Source organism: Nelumbo nucifera, chromosome 1 (genome assembly GCF_055504915.1).
Source record: "Nelumbo nucifera cultivar China Antique chromosome 1, China Antique-T2T, whole genome shotgun sequence".
Lineage (NCBI taxonomy): Eukaryota > Viridiplantae > Streptophyta > Magnoliopsida > Proteales > Nelumbonaceae > Nelumbo > Nelumbo nucifera.
In genome coordinates this window covers 47,685,837-47,699,219 of record NC_142649.1, presented here as the reverse complement: position 1 = coordinate 47,699,219, position 13,383 = coordinate 47,685,837, and the positions used below count along the sequence as shown (strand labels likewise).

General features: G+C 40.0%; 1 protein-coding gene across 1 annotated transcript in view; it reads right to left on the bottom strand.

Moving 5' to 3' along the window:
* Positions 1–13,383, bottom strand: part of LOC104590425 (Adaptin family protein) — a 75,737-nt gene that overhangs the window by 18,996 nt on the left and 43,358 nt on the right. Inside the window, exon 9 of the mRNA XM_010249092.3 lies at positions 5,011–5,088. Within this exon, the coding sequence (XP_010247394.1) occupies positions 5,011–5,088 (78 nt within the window). The remainder of the gene's footprint in view (positions 1–5,010; positions 5,089–13,383) is intronic.

Genomic DNA, 13,383 nt, shown 5'->3' with positions numbered 1-13,383 from the left:
AGATTTGTGGTTTCAGCAGATTGGGAAGAGAAATTTGGCCAACTCTCCATGGAGTCTCTTTCCGCCTGTTGTCAGATCACATGTCGATTTGTTTGGACAGCTGTGGAGTACCTCCTAAACCATATCCCTGTTTAGATTTGAGAACCTCTGGTTAGAAGAGGAAGGCTTTGTGAATCTGGTAGAGTTGTGGTGGTCTCAATTCCATTTTGAAGGATCAGCAAGTTTCCGAATCAGCAAGAAATTAAAATGCCTTAAAGAGAAGATAAAGGTTTGGAGGAAACTAGTATTTAAAGGGGTGGACATAAGGAAGAAGGATTGCCTGAATATTATATTGGAGGTGGATAAAGCTGAAGAGAAAGAACAAATCTCAGAGGAAGATAAAAGAAGAAGATGGAGTGCCAAGGCAAACTTTGACAAACTTGCTTACCAAGAGGAGATGAAATGGAGTCAGATCAAAAAGTTTGTGGCCAAGAAAGGGGGATAAAAATACCAGATTTTTCCATAAAATGGAAAATGCTAGAAGAAGAGAAAATATGATAAAGAAGCTGGTCATAGAGGGGGAAGTGGTGGAGGAGGAAGAGAAAATTAAAGAGGCAGCAGAATGTTTCTTTTCGAAGATTTACAAGAATGGAAGAGAAGGCCTAAGGTAGATGGTTTAGAATTCAGCAGTTTATCTGAAGATCAGACAAGAAATTTAGAAAGGGCATTCACGGAGCAGGAGGTGTGGGAAGCAATAAATGAAATGGAAGAGGATAAAGCCCCCAGCCCAGATGGCCTCACGATGAAGTTCTTCAAAAATTGCTGGAGTTTTCTAAAAGAGGATATAATGGCAGTCTTCTCAGAGTTTCATTCTTCAGCTACTTTAGAAAGAAGTCTAAACTCCATTTTTATCTCTCTAATTCCTAAGAAAAAAGGGGCCGAGGAACTTAAGGATTTCAGGTCAATCAGTCTTATTGGTAGTGTTTACAAAATTTTATCCAAAGTGCTTGCCAAAAGGCTGAAACAAGTCATGGGTTATGTTAATTCAGAGTTCCAGGGTGCTTTTATTGAGGGAAGACAGTTGGTGGATGGGATTCAAACAGCAAAAGAACTAATTGATTCTCGGATTAGGAGTGGAAGAGCTGGACTGTTGTGTAAAATGGATCTTGAAAAAGCCTAGAATCATGTAAATTGGGGTTTCTTGGATTATATATTAAGGAGGATGAATTTCAGCTCAAAGTGGAGGAATTGGATGAAGGTGTGTATTACAACTCCTACATTCTCAGTTTTGGTTAATGGCATGGCCTGTGGTCACTTCAGGAGTTCACGGGGTCTTAAACAAGGTGACCCCTTGTCTCCCCTGCTTTTTCTATGTGGAAGTTTTGGGAAAAATGACTTTGAGAGCAGTTTCAGGCGGATTTTTAGAGGGTTTTTCAGTGGGAGAGAACATATTAGAGATTCCCTTGCTGCAGTTTGCACACAACTCAGTTTTCTTCTGCAATGCTTCGTGGGAGCAACTTGATTTTTTGATGGCAATATTATGGTGTTTTGAAGTAGCCTCTGGACTACGTTTGAATGTGCAGAAAAGCGAGCTGGTTGCAGTAGGTGAGGTACAAGAATTACAAGGCTGGGCTGATTCATGGGGTTTCAAAGTGGGAAAGTTTCCTTTAAAATATCTGGGAATGCCTTTGGGAGCCAACTGTAATGCTAGATCTATATGGGAGCCAATAGTGGAGAGGATTGAGAAAAAGCTGGCTGGATGGAAAGCGAGGTACCTGTCAATGGGGGGTCAAATAACTCTAATAAGGAGTGTTCTGTCCTCTTTACCTGTTCATTTATTATCATTATACCCAATTTCAGCAGGGATGGCCACTAAATACTCATGAAGGAATTCTTATGGAGAGGTTGGAAAGATGACAAAAAACTTCACTTGGTCAATGGGGGAAAGGTGTGTAAATCAAAAAAGAATGGGGGACTGGGTATTAGAAGAATTCGAGAGCTGAACTTAGCATTGCTTGGGAAGTGGTTCTGGAGGTTCGGACAACAAGGGGGTGTTTTATGGAACAGAGTAATTCAAGAAAAGTATGGGACAAGAAATGAGGGATGGGATCCAGGAGAGACAAATCAGTCATTTGGTTGCTCGATTTGGAAAGGAGTTGAAAAGAGTTACAGTTCATTTAGCAAGGGAATTTAGTTTGAAGTAGGAAGAGGAACAGGGGTTCAATTCTGGATGGATTGCAGTGGATAAGCAAAAGTGCCTGATTATGCATGTTCAAAAGTTCATGTTTGGAGCCCACAGTTTAGAAGAGCCCTAAATGATTGGGAAATTGAACCTCTTGGGCAACTACTTCAGAAATTGTACAGCATGTGAATAGATTTTAATTCAGAGGACAGAAGGGTGTGGACAGCAGATTGAAAGGGTCAGTTTACAGTAAAATCTTTTTATTATAAACTGACCCAAGAGGATGAGCAGGATGTCCCTTGGCATGTAATCTGGAGTAAGTTTATCCCTTCAAAGGTAGCTTTCTTTGTTTGGTCTGCTTATCTGAACAAGATTCCTACAAAAGACAACCTGATTAGGAGGGGAATGGTGATTGGCTCACCTGTTTGTGTGTTATGTATAGGAGTAGATGAGTCAGCTGACCACCTGTTGCAGCATTGCAGCTTTACATACAACATATGGGTGAAAATATTTAGAATTTTTGTTATTAAAAGGTGCCACCCTGCATCAGTGGAAGCTTTTGTAAAAGGTTGGTGGACACATGGTTTGAGTAAGAGAGGGAAAATGCTATGGCAAATGGTCCCAGGAGAAGTCTTCTGGTCAATCTGGCAGGAAAGAAACTCAAGGCTCTTTCGAAGTAAAGGCTGTCAAGAAGAGGAAGTGTGGCAAAAAATAGTTGGGAAACTTCTATCCTGGTCACTGCACATCTATCAAGAAACAGCGTACCCTTAGTTCTCTCTTTCTTTTTGAAAACCTTTTTGTAATGGCAAATGGGATAGTAGTTTAATGTTTATTTTGTATTCCCCATTGTATGGCCTCTGGTTGTACATGGGTTTCCTTTTCCTTTTTTAATGAATCAATACTTTACCTCTTCTCAAAAAAGCATGAAACAAAATCCTTGATTGCATTGGTTTTGCATCCACATTCCACACTTCCTACATTATCCATGTTGTCCAGTGTTCCATCTTTTTTTTAGATCAATTACTCAACATTTTATTAATTAAGAAAGAAGGAAGGTACAATACATTAAAAACAGACAGGCTGTGAGAGATAAAACCACTTATCTCTCCCTAAATGCAACCAGATCCTTTACAAATGTGCCCAGAATAATGAGTCTCTCTCCACCCCTTGTTTGGCCAAGGCATCTGCTACAGAATTAGCAGATCTCTTAACCCCACCCAACAATTATTTCCATATCTCTGGTTAGCCACCTGATCTTCTTCCTTTCATTGTTGAAAAGCCACTGTTTTGACCCCCCATCTTGTAACCAGCTAATCACCAGTTTAGAGTCTCCTTCCACCAAAAGCTTTTGAATGTTCATTAGCTTTGCCCTTTGAATGCCTTCCACTATGGTTAACACTTTCTACTCTCAGGGAATCTCCTTCTCCAACTTGCCCTGAGAACATAGTAATGAATTTACCCTCCTCGTCACTAAATACACCTCCAATACCTGAAGGTCCAGAATTCCCCAAGCTGCTACCATCAAAATTAAGCTTAACAAAACCTCTATTTGGTGGTGACCAAGTGTGATTGATGATTATCTTATGGGCTGAAGAATCTGCTACTTCCTTCCAACTTCTTATTAGATCATCTGTTGACACATGAGAGAAGGATGCCAAGGACTTTCAGCCAATGCACCACTTTAATCTTGATTGTTTCAAAGATAACACTATCCCTTTCTTTCAATGAGAAGATTCTTGCATTACTTTCTTCCCAAACAGTCCAGATAATAGCAGCTCTAATGCAATTCCACATTAACCTTCCTCTCTTTGTTGGCCACCCAAAGGTATTTGTGTCAAATAAGCTTTGAACATCCACCAGAGGATTCCACCTGCACCCAATCCATCTTCTTCACAGTTGATCCAAGCTTCATTTGAATTAATAACCAGGGGCTCCAAGAGTTCACTATGATGATGAGGGTTGGGCTTGTCAGAATATGTGGAGTTAGGTGAAAAAAATCACCACTAAAGTGTGAAGGTTTTAGGCGAGTCCACAACAAATGATACATTCTGAAGCACTGGAAGCCATCAAAGATGTCCTAGGGCTGCAATCAACATCACATATTTGCTTAAAGGACCATGTTGAGAAGGGCAGGGGGACAATTTCAGGTCCACCTGGCCACCTTTGAACAACGACCATGTCCTGACTCTTGTCTGCTGAGTTGGCCATTCCATCCATGGTTTGCAATATCAGTGATAATAGGTGAAATATCCCCATCTTTGTAGGGGCAATTCAAAATATTCCAAGAATATGTTTTCCCTAAAATCTCCGATATTGGCAATATTTCAAATTTCATTGGTAAACAATATGTTTAAGATTTAAAATTTTAGAATATCATCAACACTTTCCAATGAAAATCATATTTGTAAAAAACCTTTCCTAAAAGAACAAATGGGGATTCAGTGATTGGAAGATTGTCTTACTATTCTGATATGATCCACTTACTAAATAACTATAATACAAATGAAAATGAAAAAGAACATACAACTACAAAAGAGGATTCTCAATCTAATCAAAACACATGGTAGCAGAAGAGGAGAAAAAATCAAGATGGTAAGTATATGACATATGTAAAGAAGACAAGATAGCTAAAAGAGTAAAAGGGTTATATACTAATTAATTAGAGTAATTAAACAAAAAAAACTAATTTCATCTTAGTGGTGTAACAAAAGAAGCAGAGGCAAGTGCTAATAAACTGGCCTTTAGAATTGTTGGAAGAGAGCTATGATGTACTCAATTTTGGAACTACAGAAATCAAATTAAACAACGAAAGAAATAAGGAGTTCTACATAGAATTGTACATAACCTACCTCAGGTAACAGTTCAACTTTTCGCCCAGCTGCAATTTCAAATGCACATATTTTCATGATTGCAGTCACTGCATATGCCTTCCAAAATAGAACAAATATATATATAAAAGGTTAATGAAATTGGGGATCAATATTACTTGTAACACATCAACAAAACTAAATCCAAAATTACTCTAACATCTTTCATTGGAAAAAGTCAAACATCAATTCATTATTCCTAGAATCAATGACAAGGCTTATATCAGCATATTCTATTAAAAAGAAATGTGCAGGTGGGGGAGCCACATGACAGATTATATCTGTGTGAATATACTGTCCTCATACAAGTAACTGTTCTTAAGAACAATTTCTGGAACCGATTTGAATCACCTTTCTATTGACAATCAAAAAAAAAAACAAAAATGAGTAAAGAAAAAAAGAATGAAATATCTTAGTTCCTCACACCAAATGAAATGATTACTCCTAGAGGTTTTCTAGCCTTTAAATAACATAGCAAACCAAATGAGGCATATTGTATAAATTCTGTTTTAAAGGTTGTGATAGTTTTTAAATATACAGAAAAGTTTGTACTGGACCTTAAACTTTAATCAGGTGCCAGAGAAAAATACAAGCATTTCCACAAAGTTAAACAGTTATATTGGAATCACTCTCCCAGAAATAATATAACTACATCAGAGGTCCCAATGCCCAAGTTCAGACACGACCGAGGTCTATGTCACAGCCTTAAATTGCTACCGTATTTCAAGTCAGACCCCCTTACAATTTTTTTCTCTCCATTTCATGGAAAAGGTGCATCACAGGTTGGGATACCAGAACTCAACCATGCATAAAATCAAATCATAAGCTTAAAAGCTAACAGCCACATGCTCAAGTGGCAAAGATATAAAGGCATATGCGATCTCAGGAAATTATAATAAAACTAAGGCTGTTGGACTATGATAATAAATTCCCAATTCTACTTCCACTGTGTCTGTATGTTGTGCATAAAAGCGAGAGGGAAACAGAGAGTTCCTACTGTACGCATAGAACAAAATGACACTTAGTCAAATCTCAAGTGCACAATTTACTTAGTCAACAACCAAGAAAGGCCTTCTCTTGTTTAGTTAGATAGATTCCTAATTTCTAATGAGTGTGAAGAGATATTCCCCAATTCCTAATTTCCTAGGCTCTTTCAGATCACATACCCCTCTTGTGAATACTAGACGCATAATTAGAAAGCCTAATCCCTTACATTTGGAGAATTGCTAGATGGAAGTGGAAGAATTTAACAATAATTTTCACAAATAGTAGGTTGAGGCTTGGTTTGAAGGGTTGACAAGTTTTGTTTGTGTAAAAAGGCTCCAATGGATAAAAAACAAGATTAAATCATGGCAGAAAGAGCATGCTAAATCAGCTACAAGTACAAGGCTGAATGTTTGAGAGTCATTGCTGATATAGATTCCGAGGAAAATGGAAGGTTGGGAATAACTTCAGAGAAAGAAGAAAAAGTTGGCCAAGCATTATGACTCAATAGCATACCAAGATGAAGTTATATGGGGGTAGAGATCTAGAGAAAAGTGGTTAAAATCTGGGGAATATAATACCTCTTTCTTCCATAAGATGGCAAATGCGAGGAGAGTAAAGGTTCTCAGTTAAAAAGTTTTCTTGGGTAGATGGTTCTGGCAGTTCGTTGCAAAACCTACTAGTCTATGGAGGAAAGTGATTGCAGAAAAAATATGGATTATGTGATAATTGGTGGGATGCAGAAGGTTCTCAGTTACATTATGGTTTTGGTGTTTGGAGGGGTATCGGTTAGGGAATGGTAGAAGAATAATAAAGTTCTGGAAAGACCCTTGGTAAGTGGATAAGGTTTTGAAAGATAATTCTCCAAAGCTGTTCTGAATATCCAGCAATAAGGAAGCATCACTGCATCAGTAGCAGAAAGTAGCTAACCTGCTAGCTTTGCTAGTGGAGGTGGACCAAATCAGGTCTTTTCACAGTCAGGTTCTAATATGATCTGCTTGGAAAAATGGACTAGTTTACATCTAAGGCCATTTGGGGTACAGCAGCACCATCAAAAATCAAACTTTTTCTACAGGTGGTAATATGGGAGAGATGTTTGACTAAGGAGATTCTTTCTAGAAAAGTTGAAAGCATGCCTGATCTACTATGTCCTTTTTACAGCATGGAGACTGAATCTTTGAATCATCTTTTCCTTTTGTCTCAGTTCTCTAGAATTTAGCATCACTTCTGCATGATTGTTCCTGTATACAGATACTGTCCTGCCTCTTCTGTTAGCACTCTCATAGCAGGGTGGCAAGTTCAAGGTATGTCCAAGAAAAGGAAAAGCTTGTTGTGCAGTATGTGCCTTTAGCAGTGCTTTGGGCCATTTGTCTTGAAAGTAGGGCTGTCAATTGGATTGGATTTGGTCCAATCAGGTCCAGTCCAACATTGGTCCATTTACAAATGGACTGGACCAAATCTGGTACAAACCCCATACACACCGGATTCAGTCCAGTCCAATTGAAATGCAAATGGACTGGATTGGACCCAATCCGGTCCAAATTAAATGTTTTCCTCAGAAAATGTTTTCCCTACTCACAGTCCATAAGAGTCCACAACGGTCACTAAGAAATAACAGCAACAATCAACAGACGACATCCTCTCAACACGTACATGTCATCTTTTCATTGGTTGAGAGCTTTGGTAAAGCAACATTCCTTCCAAACCGTGTACAAACCCTGGAAGGCTGGAAACTTTTCCCCCTCCCCCGATAATATCCCACCATCCATCCCTACAAACTTGGAGAAATCTCAGTCGTAGCCTGGGGCATCGCATGTCCCTCGCCACGTAGCATGCTGACAGCCGATGTATTCTATATAAAGCAAAGCCCTCCAGACCTCTAGCTCCAGCTCCCCACCTTCAAAAATTAACCTTAAATCCGACAACGACCACAACTGAAACCTCCCAATCTCACAAACAAAGCAACCACCTTCTCTCTCTCTCTCTCTCTGGTTTCTCGGGTTTTCACAGAAAAGGCGACGATAATCGCACATCAAATCGGTGCCCTGTCTGTAACGCCCGTAGCTTCATCAGAAACCAGGAAAGAGTCAGGTGATCAGCTTGCTGCGGTAGTGAGTGTATCGGCTCTCTGGATGACACCCTCACGACCAACGAACCAATGGCCTAGAACTCAGAAACAAGGTATGGTGGTCGGAAGAGAGATGGAGGCCTGACGGTGGCATGTTAGGCGCTTGTGGTGGAGACAGCGATGGTGGAGTGCAGAGATGGAGAGGTGGGAGGTGCGCAGGTTAAGGGCAAGAGGAAGATCGCCAAAGAGAGGGAAATACCGTCGCAGTTCGTTCGAAGCTTCAAACCAAATACCGCCAGCAAGACTTTGAGATGGAGTGATGGAGGCATCAAACCCTAGCCTTCGAAAGTTTCCACGCTTCAAGCCTTCATCATTCAAACTTCAAATGAAAATGAACGGATCAGCGGGCTCGTTCGAACTTTTGGCCTTGTCCACTTTCGGTCCATTCTATGAATGGATGATTCATGTTCGAACCGGTCCAAGTCCATATCAATATTAGGACCATCCATAAAACTTCCGATCGGATGGAGTCCAACCTGAAACCAGTCCATTGACTCCCCTACTTGAAAAGAACGGCAGAATTTTTTAGCAGAAGGCCTATCAGGAAAGTGGCAATAATTAATCTTGTAGTAGAGGTGATTAGAAGTTGGATGTCTACTCTTGGTTGTTTTAGAGGAGATGGTTTTTCATCATTGTTTTTGAAAATAAACTTTTTTTAGGGACTTTAATGGATATGTGTAATGTATAAAATCTCTTAGTGCAAAGGACCATGTATACATTTTCTTATTTTAATACAATTATATATTACCTTTTTCACAAAAAAAAAGGTATATGAGGTGGAGATATATGAATTACAACCATTGCTTTGAAGTACCATTGAATCAGTAAATTTTATTTTTATTTTGATTTTGATAGGAAAAGTAAACTACATTAAAATGAAATAAAAACTTTCAAGAGGCACATTTTATTATGACTTGTAAGGAGATATGTAAATTCTCTGGCCAGAAGGGGGAGCAGGTCCAGCAGGAGTATGCTGTACAGGTCACCTGCACTCAAGGGTAGTTACAGGATGATGAAAGTCTTGTAAGGGTGGCTAAGCTAAAGGGCATTGTTTTTCTTTCTTGATAAATAATTAAACCTACTCTTAGACTAAGCTAAAGGGCATTGTTAATGATTAGTATTTGTTCATAGAGTCCTTTCTTATCTGTCAATGAATATTATTTGTTATAACAATTAAAGAGCATTGTTGTTACCGATGGTGGAAAGGCAACTAACAATTGTGGACCCATTTCAGCATAATTTATTATCATTTATAATCTATATACTAGTATGTAAAGAGACTGGGCCGAATGGACCCTAACAGCTTCTTATGTGAAATCCTTTTTTTATCTTTTATTTTATGTTGATGGGCCTCACTTAATGGGCCTGTTATTTGTTCTTATTTTATTTTCTTTATGTAACTACCAAGCTGGCCACCCACTTAAGGGTATACTTGTCATCATCAATTTGTTTTAGACTTTAATGAAAATAGGGTTAGAGGAGAAGGGAGACTAATTCGACTTCTTCTCTTACCTCTTCTCTTCGACATACACAGCTCTTGCACTATCATTCAGATCTGATTTGTACTGTTAATCACTGATTTTAAACCTGATATTAGAGGACTGATTCTCATCTTAGTATCTGAGCGGAATATTTTGATACGGGTATTAAACTGGGTGAGGATGAGCTCATGAAAATTTTTCACAATGATTGGTACTTCATCCCGGGATTTCATGAGATAAACCCAAGTATAACGAGAATAATCATCAATAAAAAGGATAAAATACCTGTAGCCCCCCATGGTTGGCATGTGATATGGCCCCCACACATCAGAGTGAACAATATGGAAAGGAGAAAAAGATCTTTTATTACTGATTGAATAGGAATGTCTACAATGTTTTGCTAGCTCACATGACTTACAATGAAGACTAGATAAAGACACTCCTTTAAACATATCTGGGAACAGATGAATTAAAGCAGAAAAAGACAAATGACATAACAAAATTTTGTTAACAGACTCTGACACAATTGACTCTAAAGCAACTCCATGAGGTGATCCCAAGGCTTGATCTGGTGTGTCCAGCAGGTATATTCCGTTCGCCTCATGGCCACTCCCAATCGTCCTCTGAGACTACAGGTCCTGAAAAACACAATGAGTGGGAAAGAAGGTTATGCTGCAGTTTATGGACTTTGTTAAGCTACTAACAGATAAAAGGTCTGTGTAAAGCTTAGGAACACGGAGAACAGAAGATAAGAACAGGGTGTCAGAGGTCTTTATATCTCCTTTACCAGAGATGGGGGCAAGTGACCCATCGGCTAGGTACATTTTCTCTTTCCCAGAGAGGAGATGGTATGAACAAAAAAGGTTAGATAGGCTAGTCATATGGTCTAATGCACCGGAATCTATAATCCAAGGGAGTTTATGATTACCTAAAGCTGAAGCATGATTTGCTGAGGCATATGTACCTAAGTGAGCAAAAGCCGATGAAGATGATGTACTGTTGGAAGGGTGAGTTGAAGAAACCGTAGCTTCCAGGTGATTTAGGAGCCTCCTATACTTCTCAAAATCCAGCTTCATTGTAGCCAATTGCTCAATAGTTGATTTTTCTTCACTTTCCTTACTTCCCCTCTCAAGCACTATAGCAGCATTAGCAGTCTTGGATTTTCCCACCTGACTGCCCTTCTTAGAGTTATTATTGTTCTTCTATCGGGAAGAAGTTCAGGATGAAGCTTCCAGCAGGTGTCCTTTGTATGTCGTGGTTTCTTGCAATATTCACACAACTGCTCTCTTTTCTCAGTAGGGCCCTTCGGTTTCATTCCCGCATGGGGTTATTCATCAAAGCTCTTGTTCCTACACTCCACAACAAAACGGGGTGGCAGAAAGAAAGAACAAACATGTGGTTGAGGTTGCTAGATCCCTTATATTTGCATCCCATGTTCCTATAAGGTTTTGGGGAGATGTTATTCATACTGCTACCTACCTAATCAACCGTATGCCCTCCAAGGTCCTTGGCTTTAAAACCCCCTTTAGTCTTCTCTTCCCGGATGAGAATCTCTTTTCTCTCCCTCTCCGTGTATTTGGGAGTACTTGTTATGTGCATATTCATAGTCACCAAAGGCATAAATTTGAACCTAAAGCTCATAAGTGCGTGTTTCTGGGATATGCCTCTACACAAAAGGGTTATTGTTGTTTTGATCCAGTTCGTGGCACCCGCTTTGTATCTCGGGATGTCACCTTTGCAGAGTTGACTCCTTTCTTTAGTGTTCCTCCTGAGGGGGAGAAATCTGATGAACCCTTTGCTATGTCTCCAACTGTTCCTCTTCCCATCCCTTGTGGGTCTGATCATGGGGTGTCCACCTCTTCCACTGGACCCACCCCTGGTCCTCCTCTTGCTTCTGCTCCTACTCTCCAAAGGTGTTATCAAAGGCGGAGATTCAGACATATGCAGGTTGTTTCCACTCCTTCAGAAGAGCATCTGGCCACTCCCACAGTTCCTAAGGAAACAAGTCAGCCCTCTATCGACCCACCTTCGATTGCCCCTGACCTTGACCTTCCAATTGCTCTTCGCTAGGGCAAGCGGAAGTGTAGCCCATTGCATCTCCAAACATTTATCTTACAGCCATCTCTCTCCTTCCTACTACTCCTTTCTTGCTTCTGTCTCTTCACATGTGATACCCAGGTCTGTACCGGAAGCATTGTCTCAACCTGAATGGAGGGATGCTATGATGACTAAATTTGAAGCATTACATAAGAACCATACCTGGGATGTTGTGGACTTGCCAGAAGGGAAGGAACCAGTGGGGTGTAAATGGGTGTTTACCATTAAATATCACTCTGATGGCTCGGTTGAGAAGTATAAGGCTAGGTTGGTTGCCAAGGGTTACACCCAAATGTATGGCATTGACTATCTTGAGACCTTTGCTCCTGTAGTTAAGATGACTTCAGTTAGGGTCTTGCTTTCTCTAGTAGCTACCTTTGACTGGCCCCTACACCAGTTTGATGTTAAAAATGCTTTCTTGAATGGAGATCTGCATGAAAAGGTTTATATGTCTCTACCTCCAGGAGTGTATGGGAAAGAAATGAAAGGCAAGGTGTGTAAACTACACAAATCCCTTTATGGTCTCAAACAATCTCCTCGGGCTCGGTTTGAGAGATTTCAGGCTGCTCTTGTCTCCTTTGGCTACATTCAAACACAATCTGATCATACACTGTTCTTGAAGAGAAATGACTCTCTGGTGACCTTCTTGATTGTTTATGTTGATGATATTGTGGTTACGGGTAATGACATTGAAGAGGCCAGTAAACTAAAAGCATTTCTCCACTCTAAATTTGAAATTAAAGATTTGGGAGATCTTCAGTATTTCTTGGGCATTGAAGTTGCTCGATCTAAGGATGGTATATTCATATCTCAGCGCAAATATGTCCTTGATCTTCTTGCTGACACTAGTAAACTTGGAGCTAAACCCATCACCACTCCCATTGATCCTAATCATAAGCTTTCTGCCACAAATGGTACACCGTTGTCTGATAAGGGAGTGTTTCAGAGACTACTTGGGAAGTTGTTATACCTTTGCATGACTCGGCCAGATATTTCCTATGCAGTAAGTGTTCTCAGTCAGTTTATGCATTCTCCCAGATATACTCATCTAGCTGCTACGGAAAGGATTCTGTGCTACTTGAAAGGTACTCCAGGGAAAGGTATTCTATTTGCTAAGCATGGTCACATGAAACTGGAAGCCTTTACTGATGCAGACTGAGCAAGATGTATTGATGACAGAAGGTCCACCTCTGGTTATTGTGCTCTGGTTGCTGGGAATATTGTGTCTTGGAGGAGTAAGAAACAATCAGTAGTTGCTAGATCCTCAGCTGAAGCAGAATACAAGGCAATGGCTCATGGTGTGTCAGAATTACTATGGCTACGATCCCTTCTAGAGGAATTGGGGGTGGACTACGAGCAACCAATGATGCTCTATTGTAACAACCAAGCTGCTATCAACATTGCACATAATCCGGTTCAGCATGACAGAACTAAGCACATTGAGGTTGATAGGCATTTCATAAGGGAATGAGTCTCTTCAGGAGAAGTTTGTTTCCCATTTATCACATCAGAAGAGCAACTGACTGATATTTTGACCAAGGGAATTCCCAAGGGGAAATTGACACACTATATAAGCAAGCTGGGCATGATTGACATCTATGCTTAGTTTGAGGGGGAGTGTAAAGAGACTGGGCTGAATAGGCCCTAACAGCCTCTTATGTGATA